At 42.6% G+C, this 22,868-nt stretch overlaps 1 protein-coding gene across 1 annotated transcript in view; it reads right to left on the bottom strand.

Annotated features, from left to right (window-relative positions):
* RALGPS1 (Ral GEF with PH domain and SH3 binding motif 1) overlaps positions 1-22,868 on the bottom strand; it is a 1,636,862-nt gene that overhangs the window by 76,041 nt on the left and 1,537,953 nt on the right. The window contains exons 15-16 of the mRNA XM_078646110.1: positions 15,416-15,467; positions 8,923-9,003 (exon numbers count right to left, since the gene is read on the bottom strand). Of these exons, the coding sequence (XP_078502236.1) occupies positions 8,923-9,003; positions 15,416-15,467 (133 nt within the window). The remainder of the gene's footprint in view (positions 1-8,922; positions 9,004-15,415; positions 15,468-22,868) is intronic.

Genomic DNA, 22,868 nt, shown 5'->3' with positions numbered 1-22,868 from the left:
TGAAGTCGGGTTGTTGGAATTCAACAGACAACGGGATAGGCAATATTTAAATGTTAAAAACACTTAACTTGAGCTCCCCGTATCACCATTAAATTGAAAGGTAAAAAACTTGGTTTCTTGTCCCACGCAGGAAAATTAGTTTCTAAACTGTGCGAGTTGTTTTACAAACACCTTAAGTCTCAGACCGTGCGTACTCAAAGCTTTTCCCGGGTGCTGACAGGTTTGCTTTTGCTGCTATTCAAGGAATAGAATGCAGTTTAAAAAAGCAATTTTAGCTGCGTTATTTCCCTGAAAGCTTTCTTCACAGACTCTGATTCAACTTGCCACATACAGCCAACTTTTAGTTGCTTTCAATAGACATCTTATCTACCATATAACGAGATTGTGGTGAGCGTAGAGCCAACCATCTGTGCACCGTTGGTTGTCGGCTGCCATGTTAAAACATGAAGCTCATTTGGCTCTTTGTTGAAAAACAATATAATAACAGCAGCAGTGAGAAGAGTAGATTAGGGGCAGTTTGTTGCTGGTGATCTAATACCGAGATGGCACAGATGGTCTATCAGTCTGTGGGCAAGCACCCTATGTTCTGAGAAGAGTGAGCTGGTAAACAGTGTGCTGAATATGTTCATTACGACTTTATTTATATAGCGCACTTCCACCACAAAAAGGGTCCTTGCCTCTAGCTGACGAGCTAATGGTTAAGAGCAAGCGTGTTAATGTCGATAGGTGTGTGCGCTGCTGGTGATAGGTGTGTGCGCTGCTGGTGATAGGTGTGTGCGCTGCTGGTGATAGGTGTGTGCGCTGCTGGTCATAGGAGTGTGCGCTGCTGGTGATAGGAGTGTGCGCTGCTGGTGATAGGAGTGTGCGCTGCTGCGGATATCTGGCAAAGCAGTTTGTGCACCAGTGATCGGCAGTGAACCTGCTAGTGATCCCTGGTCTATGTGCTGATGCACGTTCATGGCACGTGCTGGCAGATGGATGACTGGGTATACTGTCGTAAGAATATAAATACCGGTGGGAAGCATGGAAGGCCTCAATGTGCCGCCCCTGTTTTGGCACTGTAACCTGAAATGCCGTGGCGCAGACAGTTTGAGAGACTCTGGGCAGAGACACCGAAACGGCTGCAACACTCTCCTTTCTCAATAGGACATGGTCGGGTACTCACAGCGTGCAGCGATCTCTGTGCTCGTTAGCCACAGTCTCGATGCCGCCAGCTCGGGCCACTGCAAGATAGCAGCTCTGGAAGCCCACGTCGATGCCCACCACGGACATGGTGCACGCAGTTCAAGTGCCGCTCTGTCTGTACTCGCGGGTGGCACTGAGCGCAGAACCCGGGCTGCCTCACAGAGAATGGAGGCTATCTCAGGCTCCGCCGGGTACATGAGATTTCCATCACGTGTGTGTTTTTTTTTTTTTAGGGAGAAAAGGTGTAAAACGCAGCAGAATCGAGTCTGTTTCTGCTCTTTTCTGATTCCTTCTCCCTGGTTCCACCTCCAGCTGCGGGTGACAGCAGAGCCCCGCACCTGTCACCACCCGCAGCCAGGTGCCTGTGAGCGGCCGGACGCCCGGGTTCAGCGCCCACCTGCTCGCGCTTCCCCCTCCAGGCGCTGCTGCCCGGGGCGTATTGAGTGACAGCTCGGGGTCGCTTTCCCTGCTCTTCTTTTATCGGAGAGTTACATTCAAGAGCTCACCCTTACACCCCTTCGCACACACTTCTCAGAGAGAAAAGTGTTGTGGTGACAAGTTCCTTTCAGGAGTTTTGGCCGCACGTTCAACAATACGCGTTCAAAAGCGGCGCTTTCTCCTAAAATGCCAGATTCCCCGCACCTGGATTTATCTTTGCGAACAGGCAGAGGTGCTCGCAAACAGCGTGCACCAACCTTCTCGAGTATTCGTCTCTAAGTAATAAGGAAAGACCGGCAGCCGAGAGCAAAATCTCGTCCCTCTCACAGTGTGTGGGCGGAGGGAAGGAGCGCGAGCCGCTCGCGAGATCTTTGACGTCACAATCTACATCCGCCTGAAGCTAGGATCCTCCAACGGTATATGCCTTCACATCGTTGACAGCGCAAAATCGGTGTCAGGTCGCTTTGGTATCCATACTGGAGTCATGCAAAATCTGCAGGTCGCGGTGCCTTCTGATCCGCACGCCCACCCATGTGAAGGACAGGCAAGGATAACTAACAAGTCAGGTCCCGGGTCGGCAGCCAATCACAGCGCGGCCCGGGAATGACGTCACGGGGGTGTCCCGGGCCGGCAGCCAATCGCAGCGCGGCCCGGGACAAAGGGGCGGGGCTTAAAAAAAGCACCAGAAACGCCCCCGAATCGCGTTTTCGTGAGAAAGCGCGATTGACAGCCTCTGCCTCCCAATGGCTAGCCTCCATTTATGGAGCTAGCCAATTGGAAACAGAGGCTGTCCTAACCTCACTACTAAAAACAACAGATTTCGACTGGGAGTGGCTTCGCCACTTCCAAAAGTCGAAACCTAAAAAGCACTGGACAAAAAAATCTGAAAGACAAAACACTTGTAGGGTTTAAGGTTAATTTGAGAAAAGGAAGTACATGACTAAAGTAAATTAGAGATGATAATATGATATCAATTGATTATTGGTTTAATTTACACAAGCTAACTGCACCAATAGTGAAAAGTGCAAGTGACCTCTAATATGGCTAATAAGAAGCATTGTCTGCACAAGGTCTGGCTCAAATGACAGGTATAATTTTACCAGGGCATTTGAACAATAACATTTAGCAAGTTAAGAGTTTACAGATGAACTAGTGTTAACAATGCATATAACACTGCCAGTATTTTAGGTTACGCTCACTGCAGCAGATATGTCACACCAGCTATGTACCACACACTCTGGTTGCTGGAACAGTTCCGCATGTCCCTTTTGCAAGGGTTGTAACATTATCTCCTATTTATTTTCAGAACCACACCTTTGTACATCTGTCAGGATAATACATGCTGCAATTTCCTAATTATTGAGGCACGTATGATACAATTCTTGGGTGAGGGCAGTTTGACACTGCTCATGCTCAGTTCTCATCATGTGCATCCCAATGTGTAGGGTTAGAATGTGGACAGTGCTGCCTGGTAATGCCTTATTTTTATTATTAACTAGACATATTTCTCTTTAACTATTATCTTCCCTTTAATAAAGGAATTTCAATGTTTTATGATAATGTAATGTGTAGGTGTGCACCTTATACAAGGCTTCTCTTTTCTCAACCTGAATTAATAATTTCCAGTTAACATTTCAATATTTATATAATATTATTAAATCTTTTTATAAACGCTTTAAAGGTGATTTGATTGATTTAAGGATGATTAAAGCAGAGAAACACTATTCAATGGATATTACATTGGGGAAAAAGATTCAGATGTTTCTTCATATCTTTTGTATTGTCAATCTAAAACAACTACTTGTATTTATTTAAATTTCTCTTGGGCCATTTTGTCTCTGTGATTGCAAAATAAAACAACCCATATTGTTCTAAATGGACTAGGGAACCATAATCAACAAAACTGGTAGAATTTTTCAGCTAAAGGGCTTTAAAAGCCTTGCTTTAGGGAGTTAAGCTGGCATAGGATCTAATCTTATCTAAAGACTAGCCTACTGCATCAGCTATAACATTTGAACATCATTAATAATCATAAAAAATCTTTAAAAGCTCAGACAAAATACAGGGGTTAATTTGTATATGAAAATTAGAGAACAACATAGTACAAGGCAATGACATATTGCTAACTTTATAATGTTCTTTACAAAGGCAATCCTGCTAAAGACTATTGTAAATTCAGCATTTGCCTGTGTGGTGTTGATAATTACAGTGAACATAGAAACAATGAAATAGCAAGTCCAAAAAACCACCTTTGGATGGCCTGTATTCATAAACAACTAGTGGATGTAATTTGTTGTTATCAATTTACCAAACTTCTAAAGACATTTCCCAATTTACTTTAAAAAAAAAATGATTCACTATTTATGGAAAGGTCACTGTTCAATCACTGTTAGAACACCTGAAACGATGTGTATTACATGACATGTTCATAGGCTGTCCTTTTATTTTCCTAAACTCATCAACACTTCTGGCCAACATGTGTTTAGGCAGGTAGTATGCCTTGACTTCTTCAGGGCCTATTATCAATTCTATCAGTAAGTCATAGATTTTTCATCTGAGTGCTCATGCTATGGATGCATTCATAATGTTAAAGAGTTTCCAAGTACCTAGTCAATCAGTAAGGGAACAACCTTATTGTGGCCAGAGGTACAGAATATCGTCCAGAGTGTGAACGCACTTGAATTATTAGTGGAAGGTATTACTAGAACCTGTAGCGGAATGTGCAAAGATGTACATGTTTACTCACACAATGTTTGTATGATACCACTTCTGAGCCTCAGGGTTTGTGATAATGTGACTACCTTGATTCTCAGGAACTTAGACAAGTAGCCAATGTCAGTCATTATTATTTAAAATGTCTGCACCAACACTTAAGGAATGAGGGGTGAGATGGCAGTGCAGACAGGATTCAAACCCCTTCTACCTACCTACCTTCAACCTCCTTCTAAGTGTTACTGGTTAGTACATTTAAGCTTTTTTGATAGTACGACAGGCTCTTTGTGCACTGTGTGTTGTAGATAGTTTAAGACTTACCACAAAAAAGTGTGTGGTGGAGTAGAATGTTCAAAGAGGTGTTGCAACTCTTGACCGAGCCATACAGAATATGCTTAGCATGCTTATCATAATACAAAGCCATGCAATGCAGTAGATGTGGCTAGGCTCCTAAATCAATGGCCATTAGTTGGCTATCTACTTGCAATGTAAATAGATTAGACAACAAAATCAAGGGTGAGGAGCATCTCCAGTTGCTGCACAGACATACACCAGACCTGTTACTTCTTAATAAATCATATCTCATTTGGTATAGCTGATGGTATGGTTTGTAGTCAGAGGTGGGTGTTTACAGCTAGCACATACCAGCAATGCAACAGTTTTTTCAAGATGTGGCCATAAAATCAATGAGAAATGAGAAAGTCAATGCTATTTATGTTGGACTGGCACTGGGAATACACACACAGAGCTGTTATGCCATATTTACAGGTACCTGAGATTATCATTAGTTAGTTATTGTTTATGTTTACGTTCCCACAAGACTAAAATGTATGGTTCTTAACAGAATATGGGCCTGTTGATTGACATACTACTGGACAGTGTAATATTGATTGCAGATTTCAGCCCAGTCATGGATAGGTCTTCCCCGGGGGGGCATTAACAAAAATAGTTGACTATTGTAAAGTAAAATGGGAGCAGGACATAGACCTAAATACGTCTCCGACTGAAAGGAGGCAAGAACGTACCCTGAGATGTTGGAATAGGAGAAGGTTTCACATGATCTATTGACCCAGGCTAAAATTGTTTTGATTTGGCAGGACCAAAAAGCTACATGCTTAAGGGGCTGCAGACAAGAAGGTACAACCCATCACATACTATAGCTCAAAATACAGGTATTTTGGAATCTGGCCTGGCTGCTTTTGATGGAGGTTCTTGGGGTTCCCATTGATCTCCAGGTTAGCATATTGTTTGTGAGGATTTATCAATAACTAAATGTCTTAAGCTACCAAAGGATACTTACTGATCTGGGAATGATACTAGCATGTCGCAATTTAGGAGAAAAGTGGGACCTTCCAGTGGCACCGAGAACTGGATTGTGATGCTGAGCCTTAACCGCAGATCATACTGGTTATTTATGTTGTAAATACCAGAAAACAAATAAAACGTGTTTGAGAAAAATGTTTTCTTAGACTCGCCACACCAATCCAATATTTCCATTGTTCATTATGAACTTCCAATGAACCTACAGAAAGTCTGTGCAAAGGTTTTTGCCGTGAAGTGAAATTTTCCTGACATAACTCTAGCAAGCCTGCCACATTTGCTGCTTATAGAGGAAATCAGGCACCCCTTCTGGTGTGGCTTAGAATTGTCATACATTCCAATCAGCTGTGAAAGCCATTTTTGGCCTCTGGGTGTGTACATATATACTATTGGATCTCCTCATTGCCTATTTGAAGAAAGGAGGGGCAAAAGATGAGCAGGGAAGAGACACAAAGGGCGAGCCTGGCTAGTCTGCAGATTAAAGCAAGGGATCCAGAGCAACCACGTTCCCTTCTTCTCATAATAGCATTCAGCAGTCACACCCCTCCTCCTGATCCACTCAAAAGAACTTAAAATGCAGCACTGAATTTGGAATATTTGCTCATATAGAAAATCTGAAGAAATGTATAGTCATAGGTTTTGTCTATTTGAAGCTGTGCACAGAGTGTGGTACATCTAAACTCAAACACTCTCAATGAGCAAATGGTTGCATGTGTATTCCTTTGTACCATTACAAAAAGCTGGTGGGCCATTCCTGGAATCTTTTAGAGACAGAAAATGTATGAGTAGATAATCAAGAGGATCAACAATACCCACAACAGAACCTCTCAGATGACAACCCAGGCATAGGTGGTGTAGTGGCTGGCCACTTTCACTAACCCTCTACAACATTTCTGTCCATACCCGCCATTTTGTGTCTGTTAACCATTCACATCATAAGTACTGTGCTAGAAAAGACCAGGTAGGGGCTCACACTATGCATCTTTATTTTTAATGAGAATGTTTGAAACGCTTTGGATAGTGTTCCTAGTATATGCCTTGAGACCCTCATGGTTAAGTAACCACGCTTTATAAACCCCTGATTGATTGATGGAGTTTATGATGCTCTTTGGGTATCATCTGCTTTGCGTATGCACTTAATTTCCATACAAATCCATCACCATCTTCCATTCTGTAGAGCTAGACAGTGCTATAAGCCACTCTATCTCTCCACAACTGTTGAAATGGCTCAAGCACTGTTTTAACTGAGGGGTTTATTTAATATACAATACAATCGTCCCGGAGTCTGCATCAGTACATTGATGATCAGCAGGCGCTGAACCTTGCTGCAAGGGGGCACATGCATGATAAACAGTCCCTGGCTGAATCTATTATATTAGGTTGCTCAGAAGAACCTCCATAGACCAAATTTCTGACTCTAAATTAAGATTTTGAGAAAATTATAAGGGTTTTCCTCCAACCTTTACAAAGTTTAAAAAGAATACGCCCATTAACAGTATGTTGGCAGGAGAAAACTCTTTAAAAAGCACTTTTAGTTGGAAAATGATTCTGTTCTAAAACACATTTGGAGTAAAATTGGTCTACAAAGTTTTAAACATTGTCCCTCCTTGCTTAAACAGGTGGATCCTTCCATCTTAGGAATTGCTGATGGACAGTTGTAGGGGCCTATTTTGCTCTCATGAAAATGTGAGAACAAATCCCTTTGCATAATGACTTACATATTACAGTGACATCATTGTGCATACAGTGGATATTTGTCTCTTGTCCATGCAAACAGAGCTCATATGGTACAATCAATGGCACTCACACTTCTGCTCCTCAACACGATAAACACAAAAACAAAGAAGTACATTTAACTGCGACACTAAGCTTACATTTAGACAACACGTCTAGGTAAATTCATTTTACACAGTAGTGAAAAGACATATATTACAGAAATAATAGAAGCGCCACTACTAGAAAATGGGTATTTAAAAAAGCTTAGAGATTGATTTTTAAGAACTCATTACATTAATCTTAAAATGGTTGTAGTTCTTGTATAGTGGTTAGAAGCCTACAATCCCAGTAGTAAAGCCAGGCTATCATTTCTGTCAAGTTGTGACATCTCCAGTCACCTTTAACAAGAAGATGGTGTTTCTGCTCAGCTGTAATAATACATTACACTGGGATCTGACGGTGTAATGCCTGCTGCCGGAGACCCAGTCAAGGTGAAAGGCAGGTCACGGAGCATCATTACACCTTAATAATGAAAATAAAATCTGGCTTTTGGTTCTTCTGAACTTTTATTGTTGCTAAAATGAACATTGATTATTGGAAAGTGGAGATTTGTGGCAATATATTGATTTTTTGCACATAGTTCATTGCAGGAAATAAATTATTAATCTGCATGTTACTGCTCATTCTGACCCACTGCCTGTTGTTTTATTCTAATTTATATTAAACTAACATGTAGTAACATAGTCTAACATGTTTTTGCAAAAACACACCAACTGCTTTTTGGTGTGTTTAATTTAATACTGCAGATTCAGCTGTTATTTTTCATGTCTGCATCAATACTACCTTTTAATATGGAGGCGTAAGATCTCAAGGAATTAAGAGATTTGTGGCAAGAGTGATGGTGTGAACATGTATTATAAAGAATAAAATAGTATCTACCTACACTAAAAGAATATTGCAATTCTCCACCGAGGTACACAACCTTATGAAGGAATTTGACATTTGGCCCACTTCGTCTATATGGTTACGAAACTCCTGAGTGACTTGCAATATGCGTATTAAGGTATAGCAAGGAATACTTTAGCCAATATAGCTGTATCACTTCTTACAATTTAAATGTTCTGAAAAAAGGAATGAAATGAGAATGAGAATGAAACTTGGTAGAAAGTCGACCGAGAACTATAATGCGGTAAATGGAAATTCCTTTTTTAATCCTTTGCAAAACTCCTGCAATTTTTCAGATAATTTTACTTTAACACATCTGAATTACTTTTAACTAAGAATCAAACTCTTCTTTTCTAAGACTTTACATGTAATAGGTTCTTTAATGTGGGTCCATGAATTTACAAATGAAAATCCTAACTAGTGATTAGACATTTATAGTATGTGACATAACAACCCCCACTGTCATCTTGTCAACTATGATTGTTTTCATATTAAGATTCTCTACGAATATAATTTCATTTGGTCATTGTGGAAAGCATGCAGACTCAAGAGATCAACTTTACACCACATTTGTGGAAAGACAGACCCACCACCACTTTATGGTACCTGTATACACAGCTTCGACTTCTGGGAGAATTTCGGACTGGAACCCGCCAGTTGGGTCCCAGCGTGGCATACGATCGATCCCTGTTTGCAAATTTAAACATGAGTTCTAACAGTGCAACATCCCTCTGCAGTATACCCACATATAACACACAGCGGAATAAACTATGAACATTTTCAACAGACACATAACATTAATAGAAACAACGGGAAAGTACAAAACTTTTCAAATTAAACATAGAAAGCACACTTTCTTTCATTTTAGAACAATGTGATAGCAAATTGTCCTAGGGCTACGAGCAAGAACAAATACTAACTATAATTCAAGTTCTCAGTGCAAAGCATAACAAATGTCATTAATGGGTTATAAAGAAATAAAATGTCATGTTTTTAACTAATAATGCATAAGTTCATCAGTAGATAGTATGCCAGTGGGTTTCTTTACGATTCAAATATTCATAGGCCTTTAGGTATAATATATTGATGAGGATCAGCTATTGAACTTTCTTTTATCACAGTTTTTTTTTTGGTGAGGTCTCTTTATTTTGATTTGACTGTAACTCTTTCTATCAAGCAGCTGTTTTAATGTACTTTATGAGCAATGGACTTAGTCTGCTACAAATACAATCTATACTTTAGCCTTCAAATGATAATGGATTTCTACTTTTACTTTTTCAAATTCTCTTCTTGGCTTGGTCATTAAAAATTTGCAATGAGGACTTTAGGTAAAGATGGCATTGACTTTCAGGCACATGTCAATTAATAGTGCACTTAGTAGTCTTTAGAGAGCTACTTTATTTTCTTTAAGAATTTACATAAAGACTTAAGTACCAGCTCTTAGAAAATGTCTATACAAATATAAAGCTACAGATGCTATCTAACTAATGTATAACTGAAACATATAATTGTGAATCGCACAATATGTTTTGGGTTTTTAATTTAATCAGTATAAGAAATTATTCATTATTGTACATGGAGGTTTGTCACACCCACACACACACTCACATGTCTTTTTTTAAGATTGAGAGACACAGTTTTACCTTATACACACTCTTCTTCTTCATGTTGAAACCTTTCCAATACTGACCTACTTTTTCCTTCCCATCTTAAGGCACATTTACATCCACATTGGTCATGAGGCAGTTGTGAAAGTTATCAAATTCTGTGTCTTCTGTGTCACTAAACCTACCTACTGAAGAGAGGCCTTACCCTGGAGGCAAAGCAACTATCTTTCCATCTATAAAAAAAGAACAGCAACTCATGCTCTGTTTTTCCTGTTCGTTTGCGATACATTTTTACCGCAAATTGGACATTCATTGGAAAGTTTTACAATGAATGGTGCATAATAATGAGAAATGGTGTAACGGCGTAATTGCAAGAAAGTTCCACAATTATGCTGGAATAATTTAAATTTCACTTAGGTAGAATTTCCCCTAGTAATCAGGTCAACTATACACACTTATTTCATCTTTCCAGTTGTAGTTCTCAAATGAGTATCTACCACAATGTTAATATGAAAGTTAGTGGATCACACCTCAAAGTCTAGGTAAGTTCCATGGTTGTAGATAAGGGCATGGGACTGAAGCGACGATTCTGTTACGTCCCATTCGAATTGGAAGAGGTGGTCATGGAATGACATGAACATGTTTTGTGGAAAGATAGAATTGAGAAGAGTTAACAATTATGGTGCCTGATGCTGTACTTTGTCATAAAAGATCTTACTCCAACATTGGTGCTCTTTATCTGGCGGCATAATGATACTTCTGAGTGGTTGAGTGTCTGTTGCAGTGAAAAGTGAACCATTGTGTGAAATAAAAAGTTAAAAATGAAGATGTTCACTGGAAAGGTAGCATACAAGCTCACGTCAACTCTTGTTGTCTTGAACCTGTTAGGATAGTTACAGAAAGGGTTTCAGCTTCTATTAGATTACTAGGTGGCACAGAGTATAAATCCTATCTACCACATCAACTTAAAAAAGTTTCAGCCACCCTTCAATGAAATGGAAATAAATAAGCGGGACCTGGTTTTCTCTGGAAGACTACTTCAGGAATTGCTGTGATGTCCGAAACGGCATAGATGGTCATTGACAGAAATCGCACAATGTCTTTATTGTAGGCTTTTCCCCAAGGTTTGGTATCGTTCAAGTCATAGACTTTACATGTGAGGGGTAGAATTGAAGTTATTTGTTTAGAGAATGGTTATAACACTGTTTTTGTCCTTTTCTAAATCTGTTTTAATGCATTTGAAGTTATCCTGTGATAAAAATGAATGGTTTCCTGTTACATTTTTATTACAGATACAGATGGATCTTTGAATATAGCCATGTAATCCTTTGCATTGATCTCAAAAGATTAGTTTCTATTTAATCTTGTGAAATTGAATGTACCTGAAAATGGCAATTTAAAATTTCTTTTTATTTTTGCATTTGCAAACCAAATCTTTTTTTAGACAATTAATGTTGTCAATATTCTTGAAGAAGCAACAATATCTTTCCCTGAGAAGGTTAGTAGAGAAGTATTTGTGTGTGTTATTCCTAAATACTTATTTTGGAGTGATATGCCAGGTTCTTCTCCTATTTCACTCCCATTCTAGTTGATTGCTAAGTAACTTTTTAACAGAAAAGAAGGAGAAGGGATTTTGGTCCTATACCTGGAATAACTATGGATGCAGTGGAATGGGTTGTAGGAAGAAGCAAAGGTCACTGTAATGAGTAGCTTGCAAACCTATCAGAGACACTGTGGCCATGTTCAGTCAGGGAAAGACTGCCACTCAGGCTAGTTATATTCTTCAAGTTGTACAATAAAACACTACATGTATTATTTTAAGAGGCTTTAGATTTGTAGCAATAATAAAGTCATCTGCTGGTGTTTCTTTCAGCCTTTGATGGCCATGCTTTGCCACCAGCCCTGGTCCATATATGACCAGGCTTTGGTCTACTTTGTGATATTTGCTACCTTCACATAATAATGTTTGGCTGCCTATTATCCCATTCCAGCCCCCATGCCCCACCAGCATGTGGGCATTCCACTTCCCTTGATGTTGGCACCAAGACTTGCCTTCGTTACATAATGCCCTCGTATCAGCCCTGCTTGGTGAAGTTACTGCTTGGCTCTAACCCAGGGGTCTCTAACACAGGTGCAGGATGGACAGATCTGTACCAGAGGTTTAGGCAATCCACTGGCACCCTCATTTAAAGTCAGCCCTGTGTTCACCCACATTAGAACAATGGAATGTTTGGAGCTTCATGGAAGTTGCTCAGGGGCAATATGTTATTGATATGGGCCTTCTGCTCCAATAGTCCAATGCTATCTTTCTGTTTATCCCTATATATCATAATCCCCTTAATGAAAAGAATGTTCTAAAAGCACTGCATACCTTCTGCTCCTGGCTATAACAGTTATTAAAGGACTTCTTCAAGGGCTTTGAACTCAGATTGGAACCATATCTCAGGAAGAGGGCCTTTAACACATGTTATAGCCCCCAGCAACGCTCTATGATGCTATATTATCTGTTCTTGTGATGTTTTTGATTCTACTTTAACAATACTGTGAGTGTGAATTCATAGAAAACTGCATAATTTCCGCATGATGCGGTTTTCATGGGTTTGGAAACACCATACATTTATACTCAGGGGCATATGTACAAGCCCTTAGGGCCACTGGAGTGTCACTTTTTTTGATGCTTCGGTGGCGGTATGTCCTGCACCATATTTACAAAGTGGCCTTAAGTCATTTTTTGTGGCTTAACGGCACTTTGTAAATATGCTATCCTGTCAGGCAGGTATCTGCGTGAAAGGGCCGTACAATGGGTGTTGATGTTCATGTTCCACCGCAACACCCATTGCTTTTTGATTCTGCCCCCGATTTACAAGGAGGTGTAAATCTGTGGAAGTGGCAAAAACTAGCCATGCAGGAGCAGGTGTCAGATTGGCACACAAGGAGAAATGTTTTTATTTCTCAACATTTTTGCTTTTTCTGTTAAATAATGATGATTTGCTACTTCTATGTGTGCACACATAGAAGTAACCAATATCCATTATGGATTGGCAGCTAATTGTAGCGCCAGTTCTAGGGAAAACACAGGGGTGCACCATATTGTAGTAAATACGGCGCATCCCTGTGTTTTGAAAATGTCAGAGCGCGGTGCTGCTAAATTTGGCGCAGGTCTGCCTGCGCTCCGACATTCTGTTGTATGTATGCCCCTCAGTCTGTAAAAGTTTACCAAATACATCATCTTCTACTTCCAAACGGTGTCACATGCTGCCTGTTCTATTAAATATCTGGTAGGCAATGCAGAAATCTCTTGCTGCATCTGTCAGTAACCATAAAGAACAGTAAAGAACATTGATGTGAATTGAAATAGCATGAAACAACCATTGGAAAAAGCAATTGGTCTCGCGTTGGCTTCCAGCCTTTCAGTTTTGTCATCCACTGCACTTTTATCTCACAATTGCAGGATCTTTTTCTTCCCTGCTTTCTGCCTTTGTCACTGTTTTTCTTCTTTCTCCCATCCTTCCAGCCCTCTTTTCTTTCTTTCTCTCTATTTCTCTGGAACAAAGTCTAATGATGAAAAATAGCTGCCAGTTCCCATCTGACAACCACAGGCTCAAATTAAGCACTGGTTGTTTTGCTGCAGATTCTCACTTCTTGTGTGCACTGTGGATGCATTGCAGGACTGACTCCACCACCCTTCAACCACCAGCGTAGTCTTCACTGCCCTTCAACCATCAACATGGTCTTCTCTGCCCTCTTTAATCATCAGCATGGTCTTCACTGCCCTTTAACCACCAGCATTGTCTTCACCACCCTTTAACCACCAGCGTGGTCTTCACTGCCCTTTAACCACCAGGTGGTCTTCATTGCCCTTTAACCACCAGCGTGGTCTTCACTGCCATTTAATAACCACAAGGGTGGTCTTCACCGCCCTCGTTAACCACCACTGTGGCCTTCACTGCCCTCTTTAACCACCAGCATGGTCTTCACTGCCCTCTTTAACCACCAGCGTGGTCTTCACTGCCATTTAATAACCACAAGCGTGGTCTTCACCGCCCTCGTTAACCACCACTGTGGCCTTCACTGCCCTCTTTAACCACCAGCGTGGTCTTCACCACCCTTCAACCACCAGCGTGGTCTTCACTGCCCTTTAACCACCAGCGTGGTCTTCACCACCCTTCAACCACCAGCGTGGTGTTCACCGCCCTTCAACCATCAGCGTGGTCTGCTCTGTCCATCAATCTAGTCTGGGCTTCACCCCCTTTAGCCACCAGCTTGCTTCACCACTCTTCAAACGTCAGCGTGATCTTTACAGCCTTTCATCCGCCAGCATTTAGATTAACTGCAGGAAAATGTTTCGTCTGTGGATGTCCTGAAAGCCTGGCATGGATCCGTAACCCCTGGAGCTACGTTAGTCATACCTGCCTTAAACACATTCTTGCCCGTTCACCAAGTTGTTGCCTAAGCAGTTTCTGTTTAATGACTTTTGTATATAAAAATGTGCATCTAAATATGGAAAATACTTCTCAGCACACTAATTGTAATTATACCTCAATTTTTCAACAGTAATGACTGTTATGTACAGTGCTTATTCCAGTTATAAAAGACTCTTGAACCGGATAATCAGTCCTCTTGACTATGAAGGACGCCACGCCATGGAGCCGGCCTAAACCTGTTTTTGAATGCATTAGGAATGATAACGATCAATCAGGACTGATTATCCGGTGCAAGACTCTTTTACCACAGCTACCTTGGATATAAAAGAAAGAAATACTCGTAAGGCAATCTGAAATCAAGCTGGATGCCATTGGGGAGATACTGAAAATATTTGTCAAAGATTAAAAATAACTACATTTTCTGCCCTGAAGAAGTCCTTGAAGGACGAAACGCGTTGGCTACGGCTACAGTCTTTTATTTGAAGAAAAAATAGAGAAATAAAGAATGCACTGCAAACAACTCCACTGAATTGTTATCGTTGATTTGGAATAAGTACTGTACATAACTGTTATTACTGTTGAAAAATTGAGGTATAATTACAATTAGTGTGCTGGGCCATTGTGTGCTGTATTTTGAGAGGAATACAATCTTTGACTTAGAAGATTTAGGGGCTTTTGAATCTCCGGTCCGTGGCACCTAAAATTTATACAAAGTAGTACTAAGGATAGGTGCAATTGTGCTTGACTCCATTCCCCGTTCTTCTTTGCAATGGAAAATATTTCTATTGTTTCAAAACAGCCAGTCGGAGGATATTCTGTCTATGTGGCATCAGCCGCAGATTTTAACACGCTCAGGAGCCGTGGAGAATAAGAAAAATTTCAAATTTGAAAACGAATTGCAATTAAGAACCGGGCATGCCCTAAATTCGTGATTCTTTATAAAGAAGCAACTGAATTTTGATATTTGTATACAAGTTTAATATTTCTGAATTTCTGCTTCAGCCACTGTTAAATAAATCTTCCTCTTATCTTCTAATGAAAACGTTGCACATTCCTTCTCTAACTTACCTTTCCATCGCTGACGTCATTTCCTCACTGAATTCCGAGCTCTCGCTGCTTCCTGTCAAAAAGTACAGGCACAAATAAATTAAACTGTGTATTGAATAATCTGTGAATCTTTGCCGTCAGTGCATTTTGGAACAAGTTAGAGGCATATATTAGATTAGCCATGTTTTTATATTTATTGTACAGTAGTTATGAAAGACGAAAGGAAGAGGTCTGTCCTTTAAATAAATAATGAAATATGTTTGTATATAGAAGGGAATTCCCCCCTCCCTCCCCCAGCCCACGGCTCCCAAACTCTACTCACAAGCTACCAAAACGAAAGAAGCAAATTTTTTCGTAGCCAGACTTCTCAAAAGTATAGCAAGCGTCGCATGGAACTGTATCCAATAATTCTCCTTCACCTGGAGAACTTCAAGTCCCAGAATCCACAGAGCTTGGGAATAAGCCAGGACAAGCTTAGGGAGCTAGACATATAATCGACCAGTTACGTTTGACGTTGCACACACAGGATGTGACAAGCGTAGAAATTAAAAAACAAGCAATAGTATGACCTATTTCAGTGTCTGGATACTCCTATTTAGGAGCAGTAAGTACGGTAGCGTGATGTGCCATTTTTCTGGTAGTTTTGCAGGATCATCCTCTGTACAGGTGCCAAGCCTTTCTTGTTTACCTGCCAACTTGAAGAACAATCTCACCATGTTAGCAGGGGGGCAGGGCCTTGAAGGGGGCGGGGCATCGTGCCAGTAGTACCTATGAGGCCCTATTGAACCCTACCCCACCACATCCCCTAGCCTCCTCCTCCCTAAAACACTAAAAACCTTGCTTAGGCTGGTGCCGATGTCCTGGGGTGTTTTCACACATCTAAATGGATGTCGGCAGATCAAGGTCTCAGATAATGAGCTAGAAAATCACTATTTACAATTTTTTTTTGTCCCCTTTTATTCTGTTTACGTTTTTTCGGGAACTCGGTTCAAGGCAAGCCCCAAGATGGCTGCCAATACTTCCTGGTTTGAAGTGTTAGAAGCCAATCAGATCTCAGCAAGAGAGCAGGAGGGGTTGCGGATCCTCCTCGTCCCTATATATACAATTGGACATTTCTTTCAATAACTCTGCAACTACTAAACGGATTTAAACCAATTCACAAAAAGGCCGCCTTCTGGACCAATAGCTACCTTCCTACCAAATTTGGTGTAATTCAGCTCCGTAGTTCGGGCTGTAGCAATGTCTAAAGTTCGTATTGGAATTAACATCAGAAAAACGCATTTTGGGAACTCCCTTTTTCTCGGCCCCTGCTTGATGGTTCACCCCCAAACTGTCAAGACAGCCACTGGAGTGCGTGTCAAACTAGTTTTGGAAATTTCGTGAGAATTTGTCAAACAATGCCAAAGCTATTGGCAAATGTAAAAAAAATCTCTCCATAGGGAACTACATCCTAACTAGAACTACCGACTGTCGGCCAAAAATCCCTTCTCTCCAAAGATTGAAGATAGCACCTCCTCCAATTTACATTGCTTTATTATTTGTCCACCATCACGGGTTCCGGCCAACTAGAGCAGCCTTGGTCACATGCCAGGCACACATGCTGACAACACATTTGCGTACTCTACATCATAGTGGAGAAGTGTGGCTCAATGGTTAGTGCGGCAGACCCTGATGCAGAGGTCTAGTCCCGGACCAGGGTTCAATTCCCCGCCTCGGCGGGGCTTGGGCTCAAAAATTCCACGGACCTGATAATTCTCGCCTCGGTGCCTATTCCAATCATGGAGTCCCACTCTGCAACTCTGGGCAATAGCTTGCTTAATCTCCACAACGGCCCCCACAACGCTAAGGATGCCTGGCCTTCACCTTGGGGGTGCCCAGGAGTGGACACCTCACAGGGAAAGCTAGGATGGGTTCCACAGCGGTATTCGTACAAGCGCCTTGAGACCCTTGCGGGTGAGTAGTGCGCTATACAAGTATCAATTTACATATAGATATGAAAACAAGACTCACATTCCAATTCTTTGCAGAGGCTCGTACATTAAGTACATCTAAACAAAACATAATTGCCCACTTTGTGCAATTAGTACAGATCCTGATCACTGTGGATTGAGCTACAAATATTACTGTTATAAATGCCCATTGCCATATTTTGCATGATTATCCAATAAACCCCATTGATTGTTATTACCAACTCTTTTTTGAGATAGCAATTTCTATTTTATTGCACAATTTATCCAGAGGGCTTGGCTGCCGGATCTCATTCATACGGCACAACCTTTATACACAGCTTATATTCCAAAGTACTATGTATGGCTTTCACAGGTTTCTTTTGCCACTGTCATTAATATATTGAATATACTCAGTGTGAATCAAGATGTGCTGTCCACAACCTGGTATCATTATAAAATGGCTTACAATTAAGCCCAAGTGGGCAATCACTGATTCAGAGTCAAAGTTTGACATATTCCAATTTCCGCAACCTCTAGGGTAAAAGATTATATATTCATGACAAATGGACCCAATTCATACTTTGTACATCCTCGTGCCAGTGCGTCTTAGATCACATCCATTGGCCCTAATGTCATTTATCCAACGTACCCACATTCCAATGGCAATATTATTCCAAATTAAGTGGCGAGAAGACAGTTAGAAACAGAAAAAAAGGGGAAAAAAGTGTAAACAATAAAAAAAGAAGAGGAAAAGAAAAAGAGAGAAGTAAAGAAAAAACAAGAAAAGGAGAAAAAATGTGAACAGAAATCTGGCCCATGTGGGCATTCACACAGTTATCGTAATATGCATAATTAGAGGCGGGAATGTAACTCCTCATTGTAGGAGAGTAGGGTCTGCTATCCTATGGTCACCCCAAATTTTTGCTTTTTGCTTCACTGGTTTTCGACTACTGAGGCTGTGGGCCTGCTGATCAGACCCCCAGCCTGCTGTTCTCTCACTAAATTAATGATACATGTGCTATAGGCACATACCACAATTGGAAATGGACTCCTTGTCAGCCCCTGTATAATGCACTATAGGTGCCCAGGGCATAGGGGCCACCAAGGCCTACCAGGGGCTGCAGCATATCTTTTGCCACCCCTGGCTGGTTCTTAAATTGACACAACTGGCTGATCACTCAGCTGGGGTAAGGTGGTGTAATCACCCCTTACTTAGATATAGTATACCTATATCTAAACCTATATCTGGACACATATAAACCTGTGAGCCACTCCTATGGAAGGCCTCATCAATCCTGGAGGCAGAGTGCGTGGTTTAATGTGAGATGGAGCTCTAGCATGAGCTGAGCCTGTCTGCAGCTGTCGGGAACAACTCCCTAAGCTGTTTCAGGATAATGCCATACCATATACTCTTAAGTGCCTTATAATCCTCGCGGTTATATAGCAACTTTGGTTTGGCTTTATCAAAACATGTCGTGTAAGGTGTCATACGATTTGGAATACTATCCCCTCGCCAGTTCTGGCGACGGGGATAGCATTCCACCCCTCTAGAGGGGTAGGACATGTTGCTTTACTTAATTGCGGTTAATTTCTACAAAGACCTTAGATCCACAAAATGGATGCCTCTGCCACAGACAAGAGTCTGGACCCCTGCAGCTGACCGAAACTCAGCCAAATGGGGCCTGGACAAAGGGTTTCCTGTCACAGGAGGGTGTCACCGCCCTCCAGACAGGAGATAGTGGATTGTAGCAGGGAGGTCTGAAAGAAACCAGACACTGCCTGGGGCGCACAAGGCTGCCCCTTGCATAATCCGGCCAAACCGGTTCTGGGGCACTCCAGCCCTCGTGCCAGGGCGGCCTGGATCAAAGGAAAGGGGTGTATCCACCCCCTTCCTGGGTCCCACCCATAGGGGGGGACATAGCAGGTAATCACGCCCCCCAGATTCGAATAAGAGTGGGAGCAGTGCCAATGCACATCAGATTTCCTGAAAGAAACATAAGAAACGAAACTCTGGACCCTTGGACCTCCTACTCAACGTGGAAGCCCGAAGAATCTCCCTTGTGGTCAAGGAGTGACCACCCTGCACCAGCAGGCACCATCCAGCCCTCGACGTCTACTTTGTTGCAGTTCCCGCCGGAACTCGAGCGACAGAGATCGACGAGATCAAGCTTGCCTGCCTTCCAACAGCCCGATTCACAGTCCCTGCAGAGCTGAGACCCGTGGAGGCGACCAGAAGCGTGGGGCACGCCATCTTGAATTGACCACGAGACGCTGACCGTGCAGCCCACGAGTGACCCTCGAAGCTGTGCACCGGGGTTTGAGAAGCCCCAACCCTGAGCCACTCTTGCACCGAAGCCCACCCCTCTACACTCATCGAGTGCTGCGTGGGGCCCTTCTGTTACGTTTGGCTCAACGCGTTGGCCCGGTCACTTGCCAGCCGGCTAGTGGCCCCTGTGCCGACGAAAACTTGAAACCGACTTGTGAATCTGGTTGCTCCAGATCTGCACCAGCTCCCCTGAAAAGGAGCCCCCACTCTGACCTTCCTGGTTCGAGTGAAGAGCAATCTCCCGGTTCCGCGTGGATTGCTTTTGCCAAGTGTTGTTTACTCCAATCTTGAAGCCGACAGCGCCGACGGTGAGAGCCTGCGTGGGACAGATCGTGACCTGCTCCTGGACATCGTAGATGCCCCAGAGCCCACGTGACAGCGGAGAGAAGCACCTCGACAGCGACCTGATTGTGCCCGACATTGCCTGGTTCCGTCCTGGTTCCACCCTGGTCACTGCTGAGTGACCCAGACTCTGTCCCCTCTGCTTTCAGGTACTTTTCGACTCGAGTCCACCCTTGGACTCCACCGGACACTTCTCTTTCACCCCGCCTGCAGCCCTTTCAGCTCCAAGCACCAAGAGCCTGCGTGACGAAACCCGACTCAACTTCGACCCTGTGCACCCGCTTCCTGTGGGTGAGGTAACTTTGCTCCGCCGGTGTTCCCACACTGGTGCACACCTCTAGGGTCTGTGTCTTAAGTTTTGTTCCTCTAGGTTCAGCGGAAGTGTCCTTAAACTCTAACTTTGTCATTTTTACGCACCATTGGTTAAGATTGGTGCATGCGTGCGCTTTCCGCACTGCTCCCGAATCCCGTGGGCCTCTCCCGACTTCAGCACTGCTTGTCCTGACTGCTCCCAGCGATTCCCTAGGCCCTAGGCCTAACCACTGTTCGATTGGTATCTCTTATACCACTTGTTTAGTATATGGTTTGAGTGGCCACCCGCCCTCATCCATAATTGTGCAACTTTGTATGTTTAAACTGTGCTTTTGATTTAACGCTTGTGCCCCTTTATTCATAAAGAATACTGGGGATTGTTTTTAGTAATAAACACATATATTTTTATAATATATACTTGTGTGGTGTCCTTTCATTTGATATTACAGGATTGTATGTGGTAAAACAGCTCGCTTAACACGACCTCTTAAGTTAAGCCTTTAGGCTGCTTAGTCCATGCTACCCCTAGGATAGCTTATCTAACAAGGTTGACTTACAACCTGACACCATAAGGGATTGTTTGGTCTGATAATAGGTGGTTCCAGAATTGGAAACATCACCTATCAGGCCAACTTCTCACATTGGTGAGCAGCGGTGCGGATTTGAGCTTGCTGTTGTTTTACCATTGCAATCTTTTTATCAAATTGAAAGATCACATCAAGTACCTCTAGGTACATATAAATCAAAAGCTTAGCATATTAAGTTCTACTGAATTTAGTAGTTGTAGATTAAAGGGATTAGCACACCCTGGCTACAACTCACTAGTAAGGTACAGTAGGGAAACACTTAGTGTAGGTAGGTGCATCACTTACACCACACTAGAGTCATGTCTGACACAGGAAAAGCCTCAGGGTCTACTCCTGTGACAGTTGACCTTACCCAGGCAACTTCCAGCTATGACAAACTAACCCGAAAGGACTTGATTGCCTTGTGCAAATCAAGAGGGTTAAAAAGGGGCAGAAGCCCCACCTGTCCAATCCTGATAGCCATTCTAGAACAGGATGACTTAGAAAGGGCGAAGTGAATTCCCCTAGGGTCAGGAAATGGAGAGAACCCACCTCTAACTGGTACCCCTCAGGAGGAAGAAGGCGAAGAACGAGAAGAGGGGGATGAGGACTCAGAGGTTGAGGACACAGAAGACCAGGATCAGGAGGGTAGCCAGGTTGGAGTTGCCAGGCTTAGCCAGGCCAACTTAAACCTACTGGGGAATGGAGAGGGCCAGCACCTCCCCAGATCCTATAGCATTCTCCCAGGCAACAGAAGAGTGAGATCTCCCTCAGGGGACTCTCATATTTCTAGTGCCTCAAGAGAATCTGAGAGAGGTATGACTGCCTCTCAAAAGACTGAGCATAGGGCCAGAATGAGGGCTGTCAGACTCCAGATAGAGAGGGAGGAGGTAGCCCTGGCTCAAGCTAAACTTACCTTGGCTCAAGCTAGACTTACCTTGGCAAGAGAACAGAAATTGACTGGCTTAGATGCCACTGGTGGCAGCAATCTTCCTAAAGAAAAAGACAGGGGCTATGATAATAGAAACCTGACAAAAATTGTGCCCCCCTACAAGGAAGGGGATGACATCCACAAATGGATGACTGCTCTGGAGAGAGCCTGCATGGTACAGCAGGTTCCTCAGGATGAGTGGGCTGCAATTTTATGGTACTCCTTTTCTGAGAAAGGGAGGGACAGGCTCCTCACAGTTAGACCTGAGGATGCCAAAAACTACTCTGTTTTGAAGAGTGCTCTTATTGAAGGGTTTGGCCTAACCACTGAGCAATACAGGTTGTTGTTCAGAGACACCCAAAAAGCACAGACTCAAGACTGGACTGATTTCGTTGAGTGTGCCACTAAGGCTTTGGAGGGTTGGTTGCAGGGAAGTAAAGTTTCAGACTATACAGGATTGTACAATCTTATAATGAGAGAACAGATCCTTAATAACTGTACAAACCAGCTGTTGCATCAATACCTTATTGACTCTGATCTGACCTCTCCCCAAGAATTGGGAAAGAAGGCAGACAAATGGGTCAGAACAAGGATTAAGCAGAAACCCCAGAACCAAGGTGGTGACCAGAAGAAAACAGACCAGAAGGGTGGAAATCAGAAAGATAAAGATAAAGAAAAAGACCAGAAGTCTTCAGGCCCCCAAACTAGTAGTAAGGAGGGTGGTTCCCAAAATGGAAACAAGAAGAAGAAGAATAAAGGTCCAAAGACACCTTGGTGTAATACCTGCAAATCAGTTTCACACTGGGGCAGTGAATGCACTAAGGCAAATCCAGTCTCCACCACTCCAGCTCCTAAAGCAACTGCAACCCCTAGTACAGTAAGCAGTGGTGGAACACAGTCCAAGGGTGTAGCTGGGTTGACCCTGGGTATTGAAGTAGGATCTGGCCTAGTCAGAACCCCTACACAGGCAGTTCTCTTATATGATGTGGACATAGATTTGCCCACTGCCTGTAACCTGGGCAAATATAGGCAGACTCCCTTAATTAAT

The sequence above is a fragment of the Lissotriton helveticus genome, chromosome 5_1 (assembly GCF_964261635.1).
Source record: "Lissotriton helveticus chromosome 5_1, aLisHel1.1, whole genome shotgun sequence".
NCBI classification, from domain to species: Eukaryota; Metazoa; Chordata; class Amphibia; order Caudata; family Salamandridae; genus Lissotriton; species Lissotriton helveticus.
The sequence above is the reverse complement of the archived record's forward strand: the minus strand, read 5'-3'. Positions and strand labels throughout refer to the sequence as shown.